The 23,171-nt window shown below is 40.9% G+C and overlaps 1 protein-coding gene across 4 annotated transcripts in view; it reads right to left on the reverse strand.

Moving 5' to 3' along the window:
- Positions 1–23,171, reverse strand: part of PATJ (PATJ crumbs cell polarity complex component) — a 157,772-nt gene that overhangs the window by 104,639 nt on the left and 29,962 nt on the right. For all 4 annotated transcript variants that reach the window (XM_063343079.1, XM_063343083.1, XM_063343080.1 and 1 more), the window contains 5 exons: positions 21,351–21,407; positions 20,188–20,322; positions 16,587–16,751; positions 14,773–14,901; positions 706–915 (listed from right to left, as the gene is read on the reverse strand). In XM_063343079.1, the coding sequence (XP_063199149.1) occupies positions 706–915; positions 14,773–14,901; positions 16,587–16,751; positions 20,188–20,322; positions 21,351–21,407 (696 nt within the window). The remainder of the gene's footprint in view (positions 1–705; positions 916–14,772; positions 14,902–16,586; positions 16,752–20,187; positions 20,323–21,350; positions 21,408–23,171) is intronic.

Here is a 23,171-nt window from a genome sequence, read left to right on the forward strand (position 1 = left end):
TTGAACTTACAGTCTTGACTTCAAACAGATTAAGTTTCTTTGATGTCAGTGGAGCTCAAGCAAGCAGTTAGCAATGTCTTAGAGTGAAATGCACTTCAGCACATATTCAAGTGATTTGCTGAATTGCTTGAACCATGTCAGAGCTACGCATAGGCCAGTGCACATAGGTTTGCCCAGACGTCTTCTGATTCCACATAGGTGTTCTTTCAGAAGGAACTTGAGACCACTGGTTTTCCAGTCAGACCTTTTGGACTTGAACCTTTGGACTCTTGTCCTTCAGGGCAAGAGGTAACGGGCATGAACTTGAACATAGGAAGTTCCACCTGAACATAAGGAGGAACTTCTTTACTTTGAGGGTGGCAGAGCACTGGAATGGGCTGCCCAGAGAGGTGGTGGTGTCTCCGTCTCTGGAAACATTCAAAACCTGCCTGGACGTGTTCCTGTGCCACCTGCTCTGGGTGACCCTTCTCTGTCAGGGGGGTTGGACGAGATGATCTCCAGAGGTCCCTTCCAATCCCTATCATTCTGTGTTCTGTGAGGTTGAGCTGCCTGTATGCCAGCTAGCCAGAATTTCTGGACATGTGGAGGTGTATGCATCGCTACTTAGTTGCTTTCCACATGCCTACAAACTTCTACCCCCCAAATACCACAATCCAGTCTACACATCATAAAGTCAAATAGAAGAAAGTTAAAATCAGTCCTTACCACCAAAGGCTTGCAGATTCCAAGAGAAACGGTACCTGGGGGCACAGATTTCAACACTTCCACTGCCTCTGCTAAAGTGGCACTGTCCAAAGATTTCTCATTTACAAACACCAAGCGGTCACCAGGTAAAAGCTCGCCCCCACGTTCGGCCACTCCGCCTGCCACCAGAGAGCTGATCACAATGGCTGTTCTTGTTGGATCCAAGGGATCCTGAAAAAAAGAAAAAAAAAAAGAAAAAAAAAATTAAAAGCAAAAGTCAAAGCCACCAGAAAGATGATGTATATTTTGACCACTTAAGCACATTCATCATCCAGTGGTACAGAACTGAAGCTTGCTGCGACATTCAAAAGGACCATCTGCTAATACTGCCACGGCTTAACAGTTTACAAAAAGAAAGGTTTGCAGTTTGCAGTAGGAAGATATTCTGTCACTTGCCTAATCCATTAAGAAATTTTGAGATCTGAAAGCTGACTGATACCCTGCCTGCCCTTCTTCGACACGCAGAACCGGCCGGGCCAACCTGCAGACGGACCACCACCGCTGGCACTCTTCTGCAAGCCTCCAGCCAGCCTCTTACCTCCTAATGGTACATAAAATAACCGCTCTGCAGGCCATTCAAAAGCTTCATAGCAGCAAAACTGATGTTAAAAGAAATCATTGCAAGACCAGAAATTGAATTAAAAACATTATTAAGTTAAAAAATAAACCCCAAACATTCAAGAAATAACAGTATACGTTTGCTATGTTACTGCAGTGTTCCTGCTTTGTCAAATCTGCATGACAACTCCTAAAAGACATTTTCTCCACCCGTGAAGCTTCCATAAGAGAGAATACAGGGGACTGCAACAGAAGAGTAACTAAGATTATTACTGAAGACAAAAAACACTGTAGTGGTGTATACAGAGGATTGTGAAGTAGAAAATGTTATACACATTGGAGAGGCTGTAAACTGATGCAAAGATATTCACTTCATTTTTTTTCCAGTACGAGCCTTTGTGTTGTGTCATGTACCATTTCTATCATGCATTCAGCCATTTAAAAATTCATCCTCAATCCAATGAAACGATTTTAAGTTATTATATAGTGGCAGAAAGATACACAAAACAAATTTATGGGGGTCTTTTTGTTTCCTTTGATATTTTTTAAAGATTAGAATTCACCTTTCTCCCCCTTGCTATGGGCTCATAAAGTTCACAAATGCTCTTTGTATGCACTGGCTCTTCAAATGCATAATCATGTACTATTTTTCCCTCAGGACTCGCATCTTATTCAGGGCACGGGAGGGATTAAAAAAAAAAAAAGAAAAAAAAGGGGGGGGGGGCAAAATTCAAATCACAAAGACCACCATGAATTCAGCACCTCAGTGTTAATTTGAAAACAGGAATGCTTTTTTTAACTCTTTATTTTTATATAAGTATGCATTGCTTTCCAAGGGAATGTGTTTTTTTTAAGGTGTGTGCAAACACATGAGGTAACGAATGTAATATCTGTAAATGGCTGAAATTAGAGGGCTGAAATTAGAGACCTGAAATCAGAGTCCAGCAGGAAGAGCCACGCTGAAGCTGAATTCAAGTAAATATATATTACTAATAATTCTCTCCCGTTCTACTGCTTAATCCTGCCGTTTTATAATCTTTCCAAACACTGGGTATCCGCATTGAAGAGAAGAGGCTTCCTTGCGAGTTTCATGTCTTGATAATCGAGCCCAGGGGCCTCCCTCGGCTGCGTGACGGCGTTGTGCCCACGGAACGCGTGCCCAGAGGCTTGGGCTGCCCCACTGCTTGTGCTCTGACTCGCCGCGTGCAACGCCCAGGGGAAAGGATTGCATTTTGTTTCCAACGGCGAGCTATCCGTGTTCTGCGCCCACTTCGGAAATGCTTAGAAACAAACCAACCCCAAAGGCAGGAAGACCAGAAGAAGAATCCAAAGGATTCCAAAACATGAAAAAAAAAGAAGAGGTTTTGCTTTATGAGTGTGGAATTTTGAAAACGAAGAGTTCCTGCTGCCCTTTGTGTAGGGAGCCAGCTCTGCCTGCCCTTGCCGACAAATCCATGTGCCCGACCATCCCGATGACAGCTGACCACAGAACAAACGCTCCGCTTGACACAGGCTTTTGAGATGGTTTTAATTTTTGGGTCTGCTCCAATGCAAAATAAAAATAACCTTTTGGACTCGTTTGCAAAACCAGGGTCGTGTTGAGACAGCCATTTTCCAGCAAGGAAGGCAGCGTTTGCATCAGGAATGCTTCGCTAATAGAACTAAACCAGCAAGTTTTCCTATCATGGGCTCATCTTGCCATGGCAAGCAAGGTTTATGCTGGTTCCCTAAATGGGTGAACGCTCTCTCAGCAAAACTACACCTTTGCTGACATAACAGCTTTTATAATATGACTTGTGCTGGCTTAGCTATATTGATAAAAAAGGAAGAAAACAAAACCAGCACTCATCCTTACTGGTGCAGATAAGCTGACAAAAACATTTGGGAGCGAATTATGGCGCTGGCTGAGAATGTGGCAGATCCAGGTTCCAATCCCTGCTCTGTCTGATCCAAAGCTGCTCTTTTTTGGGTTCCAGATCAGAACCACTTAAGCAGGACATGGAAATCTCACCATTAGCTTCTTCTATGCAGATATTCAACGTCAGTGGCCTAACTACCACATTTCTGATGAGAAACAGTCCTGTTTCCAATTAAAAGTTTTCACTGAAATAAAAACATTTTGGCTTCAATAAATCATTGTGTTTTGGTACGAGATAATTTAGCTGAAAAAGCGTTCCAACCAGCTTTAATCCTCGTGCTAAAAAGGAAGACAGAGTTCTTGCAAACACAGGCAGTTCCTATGCAGCAAACTTTTGAGAACGTCGTGGTTCTCTTCGCTGCTTCACAACGTGCATGAGTGTAACCGTGTATTGGAATTGTTTCATGAGGAGCAGCAGCAGAAATCGTCTTTAAAAAAAGGGGCCCACGTTAAAACCTGTTGTTCAGGCAAATCCAAAACAGGGTTTATAATTACACTGCTGTTTTCAAGCAGAGGGAGCTATTGCACAGGAAGAGAAGAGCAATAAAATCTACACAGTGACAGGGCTAAGCCAGTAACACCAGCAGTGCTGTAACCCCCCAGGGTTTGTTACCAGTGACAGTAAATCGCAATGCAATTGCCATGCGGAACGCAACAGAAGCTGCACGTGAAGACACAGACCTACGGGATTTCAAGGTGTAATCATTAATACATATCCTCGATAATATAACATAAGGGTGAATGGAACTGTGGATTGCACCGTGCTTTTCTTATCAAAACAAAAGGAACGATGTTTTTTGAAATCTTGCCTTATGACTTATACTCAAACCCAAATGCACCCTAAAGAAAAACACCTGCTAAAACAAGACAGCGAACACTGAATTCACATTCACATCTTGTAAACAGTGAGTGCAACTGGACTGCGTGGGTTGTCACCTTGTTTTTAAAGAAAGCGGTGCTAGCAGCTGGCTAAAAACCAGATTCCTACTTTCTGTACTAACTGCAAAAGGCAACTGCACTCCCACGGTGCCCTGATGGGCTCCAGGGCCACCTCCATGTTAACTGACCAGTTAGAACCATTCGAGGTTACTAAACAGCAGTAACCGCTACTGCACACCTACCCTAAGGCTCTTGATTCATTTTACTTGGCTCACATTAAGCCAGATAATAGTGATTTTTAGTCACTAGCAGTGAGGACCAGATTTCAGTCTGCTTTAAAGTGAAAGTCTCCTTTACTTTTATGGAGTTTACAGGCTGGGAAGAAACTCCCTCCCCAAACCCAGTGCCGAGATGTTGCTGTAATGGTACTCGGCTGGAACGCAGAAGTGACTCAACTTTGAGAGTTCAAGAAATTATTACGTGACTTTGCATTACAGCAGAGGGAGCGTGCACAGGGCAGCCCCATGCAAGTGGGTCACCTTAAAACGGGCACGAACTGGGCTTGGTTTAAAGAGGAACTTTTAACTTCAGTTTACCGAAGGATTCCTTTACACAAATGAATCATTTATGAACAACGAGGAAAGGAATCGGACTGCAAAGTAAGGCTATCAGGAGACAAAACCCATTAACTCACAGGCACTAATTCTTTGTGCTCACAAGCACAAAAAAAAAAAGTTTGCCACTTGTATAAACGATGAAAGTTGAGCACTGCCATGCACCAGCAGCAGCCCAGGATGCTGGCCTCCAGGTAACCCTTTGAGGAACCAGTACCTTGTAGCTGTTGTCTTTTCCTTTGTGCTTGAGCCAGCCATAGAGTATATGAACTTGTTTAAAATAGTCACAATTTATTCATACTTAGCACACCATATATTTAACTACATTGAACCATAGGTTTTCCCTTCCCCCCCCTACTGCTCCTCATCAAAATCCACAAATGTTTCCTGGAGTCCAGGTGTCAAATTTTTCTTCTTATTTTCAAAGCCTCATTTGTTCTGGATTCATTTAGCAGTGCAAAGAGTCAGGCAGGGGCCACTGCAGTTGCTGCCTCTGGGATCCCTGGATTCGGAGCAGTATGAAGTCTCTTAAAAACCTGAGCTCTGCTAAAACGTTAAGAGTCCCAGGAGCAGCAAGTTAACAGAGTCCTACGTGCAACGCTGCCGGAGCGTGTAACTTTATTGGGCCTTCAAGTGAGGGATTCGAGCTTGCCATGAGCACCAAAGATAAGCTATCAGAGGTCCTTAGGAAGCAAATCTGGAAACACAAGCAATAACAGCTTACCTCTGGCCATCACACTGGAAAATTAAAAGGATAACAACCGACTGACTTTCTCCATCCTCAGCAAAAGGTGAGGTTCCCGCAGCAGCCAAGAGAGGGCAGGGCAGGCCAGGCCAGCCCAGCTCCCGCACGACCGCAGCCGCTTCCAGCTCCGCCCGCTCCGGCCCCGTCCGCCGGCCCCGGCCCCGGCAGAGGATGGGGCGCAGCCTCCCCTCCGCGGCCGACGGCAGCCACAACTCCAGCGCATGGAAGCGGCTACCACGTTTTCTGGGGTTTTGTTTGTGTTTTCCTTTTCTTTTTTTTTTTTCTTTTTTTTTTTTTTTTTTTAAGGCTCCTATGAAAACGTAAGACAAACCAGCGGGTGACTGACATTTACTGCGCCAAGTCACTCTCACTTAGTTACAGGCTATATTAGTTTTGGCATCACTTAAGATCTAAATTCAGCTAGCCTGACTTCCTAGAATATTTTAGCTTTCTTCAAGCAACAAACTGCCTGCTGCCACAAAAACACTCCTCTGAAAACACACATCAAAAATAGCATGGCAAAGGATCCCAAAAGAAACAGTTTGAAACTTTTTTTCCTGTACCAATTTTGATTTATCTGAACAATTTTACAAGTGCCAATTTGTATACTGCAGGTTTTTGCGAGAGAGCCAAAACAAACACATGTTAGAGCTCAGAGGTCAGAGCAACCCAGCTTCATTACATTTTGCATGGGACCACTTCCAGGGCTAACATACATATCCATATTTAAAACTCTTCAGTTTGCAAGTGAATAAGATACCAGACTGAAAGACTTAAACACAACACTGTAACATACTGTACAAGGAACATACACTCGTCAACAATGAAAAGGACCGAATGCATTTATGCTCCTTTTACTGTTACGTAGAACAAAGGCAGAACTGCGCATGAAGTAATTTACCCGTACGCTCAGTATTGTGAAATTACGCGAAATACTCATCCATGCTCTGATTCAGCAAAGCGCCACCCGGTCCCTTTGCAGAGCCACCCTCCACGTACACACCAACAACGCACACGGGATGCAAGAGTCAAGAATGAGAAACAACCTGCCGCCTTTTCAAAGGCACTAAGTCAGTCCCCACAGAAAGGGAAGAGAGGACGAGCCAGCTGTGAGCGAGGTCCAATTTCCTCCTTAAGGTGGCCTCAATTTAGGATTGAGACTCAAGGTCCAAACTTTCTGTTCATTCACTCCAACATATTTACAGATGGCGGCCGTAAGACCTGCCAAAGGTACTCTAAAGCCTGAAAAAACATCCCTGAGAAAGTGCTCAACTAGTTTTTGTTAGATGCACTGCATGGGCAATCAGACTGAAACGCAAAGTGTTTAAGACTTGTTTCTGCCTCTTCCACGCGTATTAGATTGCAGTCAGCGGAACTACTTAGGAAGAAGACTACAGAACGCACAACCTCGGGCTGTACCGAAGAAATAAACTACAGGCTGATGTACTGAAGTAATATAAACTTAAATACAGAACGGTATTCAAGGAGGAACGCTGAACTTCTCTGTGATGTAAGGCAAAGCACTGGGAATAAAACATAAGTATTTATTGATCTGCAGTGAGGGAATAAAGCAATGAATTTCAGAAGCTCTAGTGTGCAGCCAGCATTAATCAAAACTTCTGTTGTGGGAAATGTCCGCAAGAAACAGGAGTTCACAGAGAAAGAAAGAAAAAAAAAACATAAACAAAACACACAGAGTCACACCCAACGGCGGGGAGAGAACAGCAAAGTGAGCGTAGGTGGCACAATGGGTTTCCCACACCGGGCTTTCATCATCTGCGATCTGAAATCGTAACAGTCTTCTACAGCAAGAACCAACACGGTGGCCAGCAATTACTCAACCCCGCGCAGGTCTGGCAGAGCTGGCAAACACTGCGCAGTCAGTGTTCATCGGCTGCGGAAGAGGGATATGCAGCAGAGAACTGGGACAAAAGTGCCTCCAGGGAATGATCAAAAGAAAAAGATCTTACACGCTACTGCTATTCTCAAATAAAAAGATCAAAGATAGGCACTGCCTATGGTAGTTTTGAACGTGTCACTGTGCAGTGGACTCAGGTGTGTGTCACTATCTTTTAATTTATCAAACTTCTCAATCAACCTAAGGTTTCATCCGCCTTTCATATTTGCTCTCAACAGAGCTAAAGTCACAGGGATTACATTCATTAGACTCTCTTAATATCTTATACTTTCAGACTTTCCAGCTCCAGAAAAAACACACTGAATGCTGACTACAGGGAAAAGCCACAGTGATAAGGAAAAAACCCCTGAACTCATAAGGAAATGGAGGAAAGCCACTGTGTGATGAGATAAAGAAGGGATAGAGATGTGTGGGAATAAAGAAAAAAATACCGACGAGCCACGGGAAAAATTATAAATGGTATCAACTACATCACCTGCAGTCAGTGGTCTTAATGCACATTCTGAGTTTGATCAGCTTTCAAATTCAAATAATCCCTGAACTAAAAAGCGAGCACATCCACCAGTTAGGTGTGCTGACCTCACCACTCTTAACAGGCCGTGGAAGCGCAGTGCGTATTTTCAAACAAACCGGAGCTCTCTGCAAGGAGAGCTTTGCAGCATAAACAGCAAACACATGAATTACAGAAGATTTGCTCCAGAAAAAGCTGCAAAAGAAAGGTGGGGAGATAGGACAGGCCCCTTTTTCTATTGTTTTCAACAAGGATCGGCAAACAGTGACTTGGCCCAAAGAAGACTTGCGCCAAGTGTGGATGGTGGCGAAGACAGAAGGATAGGCAAAAAGTTTGCCAAGAATTTTAAGGCTACTGCGAAACACAGTGAGGACGGAAAAACTCTGAGTGCAACACTACTATTTGGATTTGGGGAGCAGCATCTTCCAGAAGGGTGAGGTTTTAAGCAAACAGAATGCCTCATAACTTCCACGAGTTTTCAGAATTCTTCGTGGTTATCCAGCAGCACCTTCAAATCTCATCGGTTCGGAGCTGTCTGGGCTGAGCTTTTACATGCCCTTTGCTCCACCGTCTCCACACGCTCACTGAAAGACTAATGCAGCTTTTAGATAAGCAGCACTCAGCTGCACAGTTTCCTCTGGTCTCATCTACATTATCTTACCCTTACTGAGATTTGCCAAGTTTTTGGCAAATCTAGCTACAGATTTGTCCCTTTAAATTCTCGCCTTCTCTTGCAGGCAGAAGACATCTGTGGAATAATAATGAATTTCTTTGGTTTGGGGTTTTTTGTTTTTATTAAAAGCTATTCTTCCTAGCAGGAAATGAAAAAGAACAACCAGATTGGTAGAATTTGGGGGAATAGGGAAAACATTTCTAAAGGTTAATAATAATACTGCTTAGTATTTATTTCAAGGATATGCGACAAACCAAAGGAAAACAGATGTTCTCAGTAATGCTCCAGTTTCTCTGCAGACACAGGTATTGTCCAGAGCAGCGGCTGTTCCAGCTCACAGAAGACAGGAGGGCCGTCCCTAGGATGTGCCCCTCACTCCCTACACGAGATTCCATCCTGACTTCTCACGTAGAGTCAGGCTGATGACCCCCCCAAGCCCAGCGTCAAGACAGACCCAAGCCCTAACGCAACTTCCTGCATCCAAGTTCTCCATCTCCTCTACCTCAGCAAGCTACTCCTGCGCATCCGTCTGTATCTCATGCTGAGATACACAGTCTCTTTGATTTCTTATTAAAGTGGTTTCTGATCGCCCAATGCTTTTAGTACTGAGGTTTTTGGAAACCACTAATCATGAACACCCTAGAAACTTTACCGGGAATGTGCTCAACTGCATTCACCCGCTCTTCAGTCCTGAAAAGTAGTACTTAAGCTGAACTCCAAGAGAATTTCTCAAAAAGCTACACTGAATTCAATTCATGACACACTATTAAGAATTATTTTACAAATGAAGCAGCTTAATATGATTTAAAGGATGCAGAACTTTCCCATAGGGGGAGAGAAGCAAATCCTCCGTGAGATGAGTACCAACACAGTCGGTACTGAGGCTTACAGAACTTTGATGTTAATGAATGTGGATGGGTTGTAGAGATGGGAGAAAAGCTGCCTTTATCAGTTTTCCCAGTACCAAGCTGATAGCCATTGTAAAACTGCTTTTTAATACAGCTGTGCAGCTTTTGCCAGTAAGCCACAGGTTTCCATCACATGATCAGGTGAAAATGTGCTTAACAAGGACGCGAATATGCTGCTTTGTTCATAACAAACTTATCACAAGACAGACAAAGCCCAAATTATCACAAGAGGGCAAACGTTTAGCCAGCAACAAGTCAAAGCATTCCAGCCCGCATCTCACTGCTGAACAGTCCAAAAAAGAAAAATCTAGTTGAATACCACCTTCTACAAATAAGAAGTTGGTTTGCTTTTTTGTAAGTCTACATCTGGAGCCTGTTTGTTTGGGGCATAAAGAAAAGAGGAAAGAGGAAAGATATTTGCAGACACTTAAATCGCTTCACTTCCTGTCGTGAATGACTATGCAGTGATTTTGTTATAAAAAAGAAAACAATTGTTTCCCATGCTCCCTGGGAGAAGGACAAAACATAACCTGCTGAACGTGCAGCAAAAAAAAAAAAAGACTTCAACGGTAAGAAAAAACCTGCTAATGATAATGAAGATAAGCCCTAGAATAAGGCAGCTGCGGAGTCCCTATTGCTAGACTGCAGTAAGAACCCGTTAAGCACTGGCCCAGGCTGACGAAGGAATGCCCACTTCATGCTGTTCCAGGTCTGGCTAACATGAAGTTCCTACAGTGCTGATGGGCCTGTCCCTGCTCCCATGGATGGGCAGATATTTACACCCACATCGGTACAGACCACTTGGAGCAGGTGAGCCCATCAGCTCCTACAGCCCGACAGGTCCATGGGGCAACTGGGACTGTGCAAAAGCAGCCAGGCGCTGGGGACTTACTTTTCAATCACAAATGGAGAGAAAGAGCATCTCACAGGCATTCCTAAGAACTATGGAAAACGTCAACCCTCTCTATTCCAGCCCTTGCCCCCTCCAGTTTCACACACTTTAAAACAGCTGCTTTAAAATACTGTGACTTCAAAGCACAGTGAATTAAGCTCCACATAAAGTCCATTCAGCTTTTTGTTTAATTTGATAAAAGCTCATCAGACCATTCACGTTACCTTCTGGTCAATACTGCCTCAAGAAATCTGCAATTCAGCTACCTGTGGTTTTTCCAATGTTTTGTAAAACATTACTGACAGACTCCGTTGGCCTGCACACACCAGGTCTTTGCTAAACACTATTTCAGGGCCACTCAAGTACCTTTTATGCTATTGTGATCTCTTCTCTCTCCCTCTCAAAATCTTCATCTTGTGTGATTTTTCTTTCCTCTCCCTCTAACCCCCTGGGATTACCACCATTTTTATACAGCATTTCTTCTCTGTTTTAACCTGATGACGCACCATGCCCTCGTCTGTTTTCATTTCTTTCTAAGAAAAAGGATTGGTCTCGGTAACAATGGCGTAGCTCTTGACCTGCTGGCTAGGAGGTTTAGCTTCAGGCTAGACAAAGGTACTACTAAGCTAGATACTTTCACATCCATTGACAAAGAACAATAAATTCACTTACTGTAGCCTCTTGCATCACAGATGATCCCAAAGCACTCTACAAACAGCGTACTGGGTCCCTCATTCACCATCAAAACATACTTGCCGCTAACTGTGCCAGCAACACTACATAAAAGTTAGTTAAGAGGTGAAAAAGAGAGCAATTTTTCCAAGTGAAATTACAAGGAAATTAAGGGAGGTAGAGTATATTACTTCACGGAGAAGTTGGCCAGAAGACCGAACGGCACACCTTTTTAATGGCCAAAAGGGGGGCAGGGTCCCTGTTCGAGATAGAATCACCAGCAATGCAACGCTGCTCCTCAGCAGCGCTGAGCACGATGCGTTATCAGCTGAAGGAAGCTTGCCACACGCAGAGCCTCCCGCCACAGCGGCCGCCACCTCTCCTTCTGCAGGCTTTTCATCTAAGCGTTATCAAGAAAAAGCAATGTCTAGCCTAAGAGCTTTGACAAGATCCCAACACAGCGGTGACAATAGAAAAAAATACACAGAAGATTTCATTTTAAGACCTCTTCAGTGTTTCTTATTTAAATAAGCCATCACACTGGGAGAAGAAAAAATATCCGTTGAAACCGATCATTTCAAGAATACACAGGATCAGCCTCCCCATCCACCTGCCCCCCTCGCCAAGTATTGACCTTGCCAGCAAAGCAGCACTCTCAAAGATTTTAGATTTCCTACCACATAATTACAAATCAGGACATTCAGCAAAGGGAAAAAAGGGTTTTTATAGATATATATAGTGATCACGTGAAGCTGAACAGTATCCTGTATAAAGACAGTCTTTTTACATCAAAAAGGGTAAGTCTACCCTATTGCCCTAAAGGTATCCCAAAGTTTTAGGAGCGTATGTACAGCCCTTTCAAGAGGGCCTTATTACAAAATGAAAGCTCTGTTTTAAGCATTTAAATCCCTAAGGACAGACAAAAGAAAACACAGGACAAAGTAGAAATACTATTGATTATGCATAATTGGTATAATTAATTTGTAATTAGTTCATTAAAATATATAGGCATTGGAATTATGCTTGTACATTTCTGGGAATATCCTGCAAGTCACTTGGGATATGCTATCCATTTATGTGATAGATGAAACATTATTAGAAAGACAGCCCATTAAAAATTAATATACCAGAGTAATAATTTCTTGATCTCAGCATTCAGTTTTCTACGTACTCAGATTCCTCTTCTGCCTCGTGAAGAGTTTTCACTAATACTGTTTTTCAGAGCGTGACCTGGGAAGCACAGCTTTTTAAGACAACTGAGGCACAATATCCTTTACGCCAAGTATGTAGTTAGTTTTGAGAAAACAAAAAGACAAGTGCCATAAAGCATATACCACGAGAGTATTCAGCACCACATCTATTTCTATAATCAAAATTAAGATGGAAAGGTAAAAAGGCTCGTGCTCCAAAACAAATACCAAACATGAATGGAAAGCAGTAGGAAGAAACTTCCACAGCGGCGCAAGCAGCCTGGTGTCTAATTGCTCAGCGTTCTTCCACTTCTGCAGCGCATCTGGCATCGCTCACTGTCATAAATGAGCACGTCTGTACGAGCAGGATCTCAGGGGTTCTTAAATACTGCAGATAACAGCCACCAGTCTCTCATAAGAAGCGACTAAAACGGGCTGGTATACACTGGTACTGCAGTAGCGTTTCAAAGATGTTATCAAAACTTGATGGGGGGGGGAAAGAAAGATGAAATAATAGCGATTCACTGTTGTTTTTCCTGGAACGTTCTTTACTGTTCCTACTGATCTTTCTGAAGTCCTACTGATATTTCTATAGTGCCATTCCAACCAAAAGCCACAGAAATAATTTGATTTTAAAACCTCAGAATACAGTCACATCACCTCCAAGGTGGGTACATAACACCGAAGTTTCCTTAAGCTTCTGCAAAGGACAGAGAGAGTCAGTCCTTGTAAGTGTAATTCTGAGCACCAGGAATAGGCCTTCTGCTCAGAACCACCCCTTAAAAAGTATTTTCCTCCCCACTCTGCCTCCATCAACGTAGTGGGAGCCTAGAAAGGTTGGTCCCTCACTGAGGCACCTCATTTAGATACGTGAAGCCAGGCCATGTGAATACTCGCCATTTAAAGACAAAACAAAAAAAAAATAAAAAAATGCAAAAAGCACAAAAACCCCAACAAAAAAACCCCCACCACATGTGATACCTCAAAATGAGCAAAATGATCAATGGATACGTAGCGCAAGTAGTGTCATTTGCTATTATAACACTTGAATCTTTTCTTGCAAAACAAAGAGTACATGTCTAAAAAAAAAACCCAAAAACCAAACCTTTCATTTTTTAAAGGAGGGTAAAATTGCAAAAGAAATGCAGAAAACAGAGTTAGGTCTGCAGGTCCTCTAAGCCACAATTAAACACTTCACTGTAATTTTGTGCTTCTCAGCAAATCTGCTTTAAGAATTCTGAACAGCCTCCCAGGAACCACATAGTTTTTTTTTCCCCGCCTCCAGTCTCGCATGGACAATTATTTATTTTCTTTGCCCTGCACTCAAGAATGTGACGGATGTATTTACATAAACACACAACACAGTCACAGATATCTCTATATAAAAATTAATCTGCAGATGATGAAAAGTGTAAAAGATCTAAGAGGCAAATCCCAAACAAAAGAGCATACTTTATACATAAATATCTTGAAATTATAAAGATCTGAGATTAAGTGGTTTACCACTCATTTAGAATTGATTAGAATGTATTTAAATTTAGCTGAAAGTACCACAACATTGCTCATGTATTTGCATCTGCGAATAAGTAAATAAAAAGCCTGTTATTAAAGCCTTCATTAATTCTGATTATATGAGAACTTAAAAGCAAATCTGTGTATTACTGCTCTGTAAAGACTCCTAGCGACTCTACAGTAAAGCTGGCACCGCAACACAACATGTGTCAGCGAAAATGACTAACAGGATCTATTTTCAGTAATCTTAAATCACACTGGTAAAATATAGAATTAATGGTTTTGCATAATACTTCAAATATTTTTTATTCTAATTCACTCCCAATTCATTCCTTATTGTATCAAAAAAGTGAATTTTATATCGCTTGACGTTTATGCACAACAGTTGAACACGTTTTATTAAACTACAATGTTCAGGCAGTATTCATATGTGATGTGTGTATTATTATGAAGAGTGATCCAGCTATTTTATTCCTTTATAAATATCATGGGTAGAAGTTTAAAAATATATCACGTTGACTAGAAACATGAAGAACATTTCATTCTGACTACAGATTTTGAGAGTTTCTACATATTTAATTGAAACCAATATTTTCGAAAGGATTCATTAATTTTAGTAGAATTTTCCCCCCAGTTGAAGACTTTTCTGGTGATTTTTAAGGAGTTTAAGACTTAAGAATATAATTTGGCACAATACCTAAGAAAGTTTGCCGCTCTCATAGTTGAAAAGTCATTCCAAGTTAAAACAAAATAAACTAAAAACCAACCTCCTCCCAACACTTAGCCATTAAACTCAGAGTTATGAGGTGGAGTTTGATTAAAGATTTTGCACTTTATCATGTCCGATAATCAGACCAGTTTAGAACAAGCTCTACTTTATAGAGTTGGCCTCAAAATAAATTACTTTTCCCTACACGGTTTCTAGGCCCAAATGCCAAGTCGATTACCCAGTAATCAACATCACAAAACATTTTAAGGCACCATACAAGACAAAAGATCAAAGGGATTTTTAGTATTTTGTTGTACAGAAAAGTATACCTGGTAGTCTAAAATGCTGAATCCTAACCCATTTTTGTCTTTCTTCAGTTCAATAACCTTCACATCAGGAGACCATAACGCTAATTCCCCTTCTTCCTCCTCAGGATTAATGTCTTCCTCAGGTTTCACCTGAAAAATAAAAGCTCTAGTTCAAATACTATTCTTTCAGTTCTTTACAAACACTATTCCTTCAGCATTTTGATTATTAATGGCTCATACATGCCCTAAAATATGACCTTTTATGGAATTACAACTTCATTGAATGTTATGCACCCAGTTTTCTCGGGCTTGCTGCCTTGGATACTCCCATGGGACTATGCCTACATGTTTTGAGCATCGGAGCCCAAGCTGGCATACAAATACCCATGCATTAGCCAAATTAGTTGTGTTGTTTTAATATTACTAACCTGTTACACGTTGATGAACTTCAACTGTCCCATTAGATGCATAAAGGAAAAATAAATATCTTAGCGTAAAAGATTTAACCACAGACAGCTAAGAGAAAGACCAGACGATCAGGCACATCTGATACTTGTGGCATTAAATACGCAAAGAAAAAATTCTTACGTTGTAATGATACAAATAGTATCTAATTTGAAAAAGCAGTTTCTTTCATAATTTTTGTGCTAAGCTATAAAAGAAAGAGGTATAGTTACCCAATTTTGTTGGGTCTTCATAAATACATCTTCCAAAAAGGCATCTTTTGTTGTCTAACTTAAAATGAGTGTTTTAACATTACAGTTATTTTATCAATACAATCTTTACAAAATATCAATGTATGATGTCCCAAGAAAAACGTTACAGTCTTGTACCATTAACTTCACACTGATTTGACTTTATTTCCTTGGACAAATACGCCTATTACACAGAGTACTGTCATGAGGCAAAAGGAGGAAATTTTTCTTCCGTGCACTCTTTCTTGATACTTTTGACAAAAGAAAGCAGAGATATGGTGAGATGAGGAGAAGGCAACCTCTGTTCACTCAATATCACCTCATGGCAAAGATGTGCAACTGACAGAATGCACATGCAAAATGTTTGGTAAAACGCAACGTCAAAAAACACAGCGGAACAAGTTCTATTGCAACAAAAAGGGCCATTTACAGAAAGGTGTAATACTGTACACCTTATTCTTCCATGAAACATCCATATTTCTTGTTTAACCCTCCACCTTAGAGGAAATTAGATCAGAAAATATCAGAAAAGACGAGAAGTCACGGTGTAAATACTTTTTATAAATAGGACCAACCATTACAAGTGCCAAGCTTTAGTTTGAGACGCAACGGAAAGAAACATTAAGTTTCATTTTTTTCCAGTTCCATAAAAACCTACTCAGAACATGGAAGTAATCAGCTAATGGTGGCAAGGATGTGATTTAGTATAATTCAGAGCTCTCACTCACCTATTAAGTGTAAGAATGATGAATGGGATGTACATAGTCAGCATACCAGCTCGGTGATTTACCTGCCTTGTATTTATAGTACAATGAAGTTTCTCGTGACCAACCTGTATAAACTATAGTAAAAGTACCGGTGTTGCAAACATGAACTATCTTTCACTCAAACACCAGCTGTCCCTTACGAGCCCAAAGCGAATGGCAAAGGCAGCTTTATATGACAATTTAATACAAAACTGCCTCGTATAACTACATATTTTAAGAAACGTTATTTGAGACTGAAAAGCAGTCTGGATCAAACAGCAAAAGGAAACCAGAAATGCTGTCCTCAGAAAGCTAAATCACTTTCTCAGAAATACACGCACTTTTTCAAAAAGTTATTGTCCTTCTACACAACTGACTGACACGAGAAGTCTACCTTTTGTTCTGGAGGGGAAGCTCCCACAGTGGGTTCATCCAGAAGAGACTCACTGCCATCATCAAAAAGGCGCCGACAGCAAACCAGTGTAAACGGGGGTGGCACTTCTTTTAGAAAAGTGACTGCCTCGCGGCGTGATTTTCCATATAGCTGAACTCCATTTACCTGCACAGAAGGGGAAACACACATTCACACCAAGACATTTAGAAGAATCTCAACCAGGTGGTTTTTTTTTGTTTGTTTTGGGTTTTTTTGCATAAATGTCTTTCCCCAGCTGAATGTGAAAGTCTTAGTTTTACGTAGGGATTCCAGCAAAGCTTGCATCGTTTTATTAACGTATGCTTCTGAAGTATACATGCATTACTGTAAAACTTCATCTGCAAGATCTCGTGACTCCTGACTGCTACATCACATCTCTGCTCTCTTCAGCTTCCTCTAACTTGACTTCTGCTCACTACCTTTCCTAGCCTCAGTCCTTCCTTGTATCATTATTTCATTCTCACCTGTTTCTCTGTTGGGGAATTTTTTTTTTTTTTTTTTAGCATTAGGCTTACGTGTTTGAATTTAAAAATATAAAAATTTAGTTTTCAAAAATATTTTAGGAAGGCACAGATTTTGAGCTCTAATCAAAAACTTGAAGACAGAACTAGCACAACTTTGTCAGTTGCTTAAAATGTAACAAAACGTCTGAAACTAAAATAGATCCTACAGAAAACATGCAAGAATGTTTATGTAGTAACAAAGAAACCAATTACAGTAATTAATCAGAAAACCCTGACAAGGGTCAAAGCTTACCATTCCATAAGCTTTAGATCCCAAGTGACAACAGACTATAAGGCCATTGTTAACGGATGTTTTAAACCACAGACTTAAAAAAAGAAAAAAAAGAAGATAGATAGATAGACAGACAGACAGATAGACAGATAGAAATGCTGCTTTAAAAATGGAATATTGCAGGTGTTCTTCCTTAGGAAAATAAAACTACAGTGACTCAATGCTCTGTTACCTATTTGATAACCTGCAGGATCACGAGGGTACATCTGTTTGCACCACAGCGTTATCCTTAAATATGAGGAATGCAGAACATCAGTAGGTGTCACAGATGTGATCATCATCTACACTGATGAGCAGTGCAGCCCCAAAAGAGCAGGGATTTAACTCGATCAGCGCTACAGACTCAATCCTGACACATCTTGTGTTTCAGAGATTTCTTCCAGGCTGCCTCAAGTCTGCTCTCATGACCAAATGTCCAAAGTCGCCGGGGTGCAACCGCTGGTTTAGGAATGGAGCACCCATCATCCAAGGCCACTCCGCAACATGAACCAAAGCCCAGAAAGTGGGGATAATTGAGGATTCTCTTCAATGCTTCACTCCGTACCCAAACTGCAACACTAATGTAGGTGAATCTACATTTGATCCTAGAAAATACAGCACGTAAATACACAACATACACGTACACACCTCTGTACATGTGTACTTGAGGCAGAGCCTCACCATATCCTTCCCAGACCTCCTTGCTCTCGAGAGGGACTCGACGTTGTGCAAGACTGGACAGCAATCTCACTTTAGTCACCATTTTCTTCCTGATCACCTCAATTTTTTCCCAGTTTTTCCTCTGTGCTTTTTACAGTGTAAATATAGCTTGTGCTGCTGGGAAACACAGAGTTCCTCTCACACTATAACCCAGCCAAGGAGAAAAATTCAGAGCGGTGTAACTGGCCTCCAACATGGTAAGATGAACTGCTACGGGTTTTTTTCTGTAAGAATTACAGCAACTGCTGAGCTATCAGGCTAATCCATTAGTTAATTATTTAAGCAGAAGTATCTACGCGTAAGGATTTTTTAATGCATTGAGAGCGGCAGCATGGTGGAAAGCTCCCAGCACTTCTCAGCGTGCCGTGATTGATGGAGAAGAGCTACCACACGCTCCCGAGCAGACTTGGGGACTCCCAGTTCTCCTTTTGCAGCTGCCAGAAATCAGCTTCTAAACACGCGAGGTGCCCAACACCCCATTCATTCACCAGCCCGCTCCGGTTAGTTGTGCCATCAAATAGGAGCGAGTGAAATTTTTCAACAAAACTAGAAGGACACAAGGAAGCAATTTATTCCTAAAAAAGAACACAATGAAATTAGCTAAAATGGGGGGGGAGGGGAATAAAATACCATGCTTTCTATCATAATTCAAACACATCATTAAAAATAATCAACATTCAACCTCACTATATATTAAAAAAAATTCCTTGCTGATCACATTTTAATCCCAACTGTATCAGGCCCAGGTAGAGCTGCTTGTTTGGGGAATGGGGCTGTCACTTTTTCCATTGCAAACCCCTACTTAAGGGGATTTATAACTTGGCTGCAAAAACATACCCTGGGCTAAACCTGGCATATATAGCTTTAGCCCCGGAGCACATTTTTATTTTGTTGGGGTTTTTTTTCCAGCTACAGAGTAGAAAAAAAATTACACTCGCTAGTTCTGGATATATCTGTGAACTTAATTGTAAGTACACAGTAATAAGCAAAACTGTTAAATATATACAAGTAAAGTTTCCTAAGTTACTCTACAGCACTGCATTATTGCTGTTTATATACAATTTTTTGTTTAGTGGCCAAGGAATTTAAACAACACTTCTAGCATTCCATTAATCCCTTCCTTTAGGAATCAAGATTTCCTCCATTAAGCAATAACTGAAGAAAATGTTTTAGGTCTTAGCGATATCAGTATGAATTTTTGATGTTAAAGGGTGAACAACAAGTAAAAGCAAGAGCTGTACACCTAACAAATTAATCTTTCAGAAGGCCTAATTCTGTTCCCATTGATGTCAATTAAGTGTTCTTTGCATCCACTAAAAAAGGTTCAAATTCAAAACATTCCACAAAGAGCAGGTATTCAATTGGAAATTCATGTCTTTCCACTTGCAGGCTGAGAAACTGATAGATATACATCCATACACACGGGCACGCAAAATAGGTATTATTTTAATACTATCAAATAAATATTCTCCCTGAGCAAATAGGTCTGGTCTGATTCCGATAACTTCAAAGCTGCCCCAATACCTCTTTATACATATTTAAACAAACTGATGTACTAGCTTATACACACAAATGTCTTTCAACACTCAACAAGCAAGTTATAATGCGTAACAGGAACCACTACTCCTGAGACTGTGGTAAATTTTTTAGGAGTGACAAATATTAAGAAAGATTATCTACCACAAACGCTAATGCCAAATTGCTCAAACGACTGAGCTGAAGGACCACACATACAAACACATTCAACACACATATTATCTCTGCCCTTATAACTCTTCATACTCATGTTAAAACATTTCAGGAAAAAAACCCCACGAAGTCACTAAGAGGTCACAAGAATTGGACATTTTGTCCATAAAGGAGGAATGAAACAGTGAAGGAAATGAATGTGACTTCCAAAGCACTGCTCTAACTGCTTCCACAACCAGCTCTTGAATACAACTACTGCGCACACAGCAGCCGAAGTACAATTTAATACAAGCATTTTTAAGAAGGCTAAGCAAACAGGAAACATATCAAATATATCAGTTCTATTTGGGCTGGGGGGGGGGCCTGTTTTGTTTTTTACCTCCAGAAGTTCATCCTCCAGTTGCAGAAGACCAAGTGTTGCAGCTGGGCCATCTGAAGCAATTGATGATATATAATGATGTCCATCAAACGTGTCAAGCTCAACTCCTAATCTCAAAGTGTGGATGGGTAATAGCTGCCAAAAGAGAAGTACAGCTGAGAACGTATATATCCTTATCTACCACAATATAAACACATTTAGGATTCAGTAGCTCACCAAATTAAACTAAGCACACAGTAAGATGGTTAAGTCTTCATACTGACATCATCTGCATTACAGCACAAGTGTCCATAATTTCTCTGTACAAATTGTTTGCACAAATGAAATCAACCAATCTGCCCTTTGGGGGAAAAAGGCAATTTGAACTGTGTTCTTAAATAAGGTTACCTCCTGAATTTGGGATTTTTCTCTAGGGAGCCTCCAACCATTAGTGTCTCGTGTCTGCTAATATTAGGAAGACTAGCATAAAACTGATACACTGTCCAGACAAGACAGCAGAAATCATGGCAACCTGGGGAGCAGACATGATGAGCAGCATCTGCGCCTTCAGTTTGGCCATTTTCTGGCTTTTTATCATTTAAATTGAAACACTGACTGTCCTTCTGGTTCCCAATTAATTCTGGATATTCAAGTAAAAGGAGCAATCCATTGATCCTCAACATTCCCTCACACCCATGTCTGCTTATGAGTTCATGGCCTTTCTTCACTGAGACATCCCCACAAGTATATAAATGCATCACCTCCACAAACCTCTTCTGCACAATATTAATGTACATATCTTGAAAATATCTTGAAAGTCTGAAATTAATTTCAGCTGTCAATTACATGGACCTCCCTCTCCCTGAGTCAGGATCACTACGGCAAACTCCTCTGCAGGACGATGACATTGTTCAACAGTTTCATCCTCTGCTCCAGTCCGTACTGGCTTTCAACAACTGAATTTCAATGCAATTAAGTACCCCACAATTTGAAGCTTATATGCATGGTTTGGGTTTGTGCTTTGTGCGTGTGGTGTGTTAAAAGGTTCATTTGCCCATACTACGAAAAGATATTGGACCAGTACGGTAGAGCCACAAAGCCACTAAGTTTTTGAAACAAAACGTGTCATTCTGAGATCACTCTGGCAACATATACCATAAAGGAAACCATCATGTAAGTCATACCTTGGAGTACTTCTGGAGCTCCGAATCATCCGTAAAGGGCATATCCACATTCACAACCTACAAATCGTACATTGTAACATTTTTCAATAGCAAAACAATAAAGACTTTACCAGAATGATGAATTCTGGCAAAAAAATTGTGCAAAATAAACTGTACTTAAACAAAGTCACATTGACATAAAATAATTTTAAACAAATGTTAGAAAAATCTTTCAGACACAGAACATTTACAACAAGGCATGCGGTGATTATGCACTATTAGCAGCCTCCGATATTATCCTATTCCCGAAGTCTGAGTGCCAATTTTAGTCAAGTTCAGTAATCCTGTATAAGCACAAAATGCCATTATGTTTGACACAAATACCCAAACTGACTTGCCAATCAGAATTTGAAAACTAGGATAGCTTAAGTTATTACTACAGCCACCTAACATCTAGACTAAACCACCATCTTCTGCAGCATGTTTCTAACACGGCTTGAAATACATGAGTTTAATTACCAAATTTGAATGCAAAGTGGATTATTTCAAATGGTGACAAGAAATCCCTTCAGAATATCTTCATTTTTTGATATTAATAAAGTAACTATGTTCACCACCACTTTTGTTGTAATGTTCTTCCTTAACATAATTTATTTATCTGTAACCTTAGAAAGTTATTCACTCCAATTTTAAATCTCATAAGATGACATCTGTGGTGATCTATGGCCCTGGGTTGGAGTTTGGGACACTGAAGTTGAATATGTTTGGGAGGATTGCTAAACTTGTTAGATTTGGAAAATACATAGCCTTGCAGGAAACTAGAAATTTCTACCTATGAAACAATACTAAGCCTCGGCTTTTTCTTCAGGCTTAATGTTAAAGAGGGCTTCCAGCATTTTGTTTTCCAGTCCGTGGGGTATTTTTCCCCAACAGACAGAATCCATTTCCTGTCCATGTGGTTGTAACTAAATGAATCTATGACTGATAACTCCTCAGCTTGACTGCTCACGCTTCGGTACCTGGCAACAAATACCAGGCAGTCATACATCCCTGTACGGACTTCAGGGTCTCTTTCCATTTCAGCAGGATCTCGGCTCCTTCCATCGGTGCCACAAAGGATCAGCAACACAGAAGCCATGAGTGACACCAAACCCTCTCTTCAAACAGCTATTTCCTCTGAAGAGAAATACTTCCGAGAGAATACTCAAATCCGTAGGCAGCTTCAGGGTGACTTTCTGGGGGCTGAGCGTAGGAGTGAGGATGGCGTGAAATAGGGAGTGCACTATCAGGCTGAAATCGAACTAAACGTTGCTATTGAACGCAGCCAAGCAAGACTAGAGGTAGGTACAGACGGCAAGAACTGGAAGAACCGAAAAATTACTTTCAAAATGGGATGCCACAACAGTTTCCTTCTATTATTTAAAAGGACTGATCATTAACATTTTCACTCCTGACATTTTACTGGTGGCAGCTAAAGAAGAATTAGAAACGGACGGTTTCACCAACTAAGCAGGTTTTTGTCCTCTGTGGGAAGTGTGATAGTGCTAAGGGAAGTAATATCAGACTCTTGAAATGTAAGGATGGGAATACCAAGCAACTGAAGTGGGCAGCCAAACAGATTTATTGCATCACGTACATAATCTTACATGAACTTCAGATCTTAAAGGAGTGCTAATGGAAAGAAGAGAAGCGAGTTTCTCAAGGCGATTCTTAAAGCTACTTTAAATCTTCCAGTGAGTGACTGGAACGATGGCTACTCCAAGTAGTAAAAATAAGTGTCTCTAAATCAACTGGACAAGCATTGCAAAGACAAACAGGGCATTTTCTTGGTGGTGGTGAGAA

Source organism: Chroicocephalus ridibundus, chromosome 8 (genome assembly GCF_963924245.1).
Source record: "Chroicocephalus ridibundus chromosome 8, bChrRid1.1, whole genome shotgun sequence".
NCBI classification, from domain to species: Eukaryota; Metazoa; Chordata; class Aves; order Charadriiformes; family Laridae; genus Chroicocephalus; species Chroicocephalus ridibundus.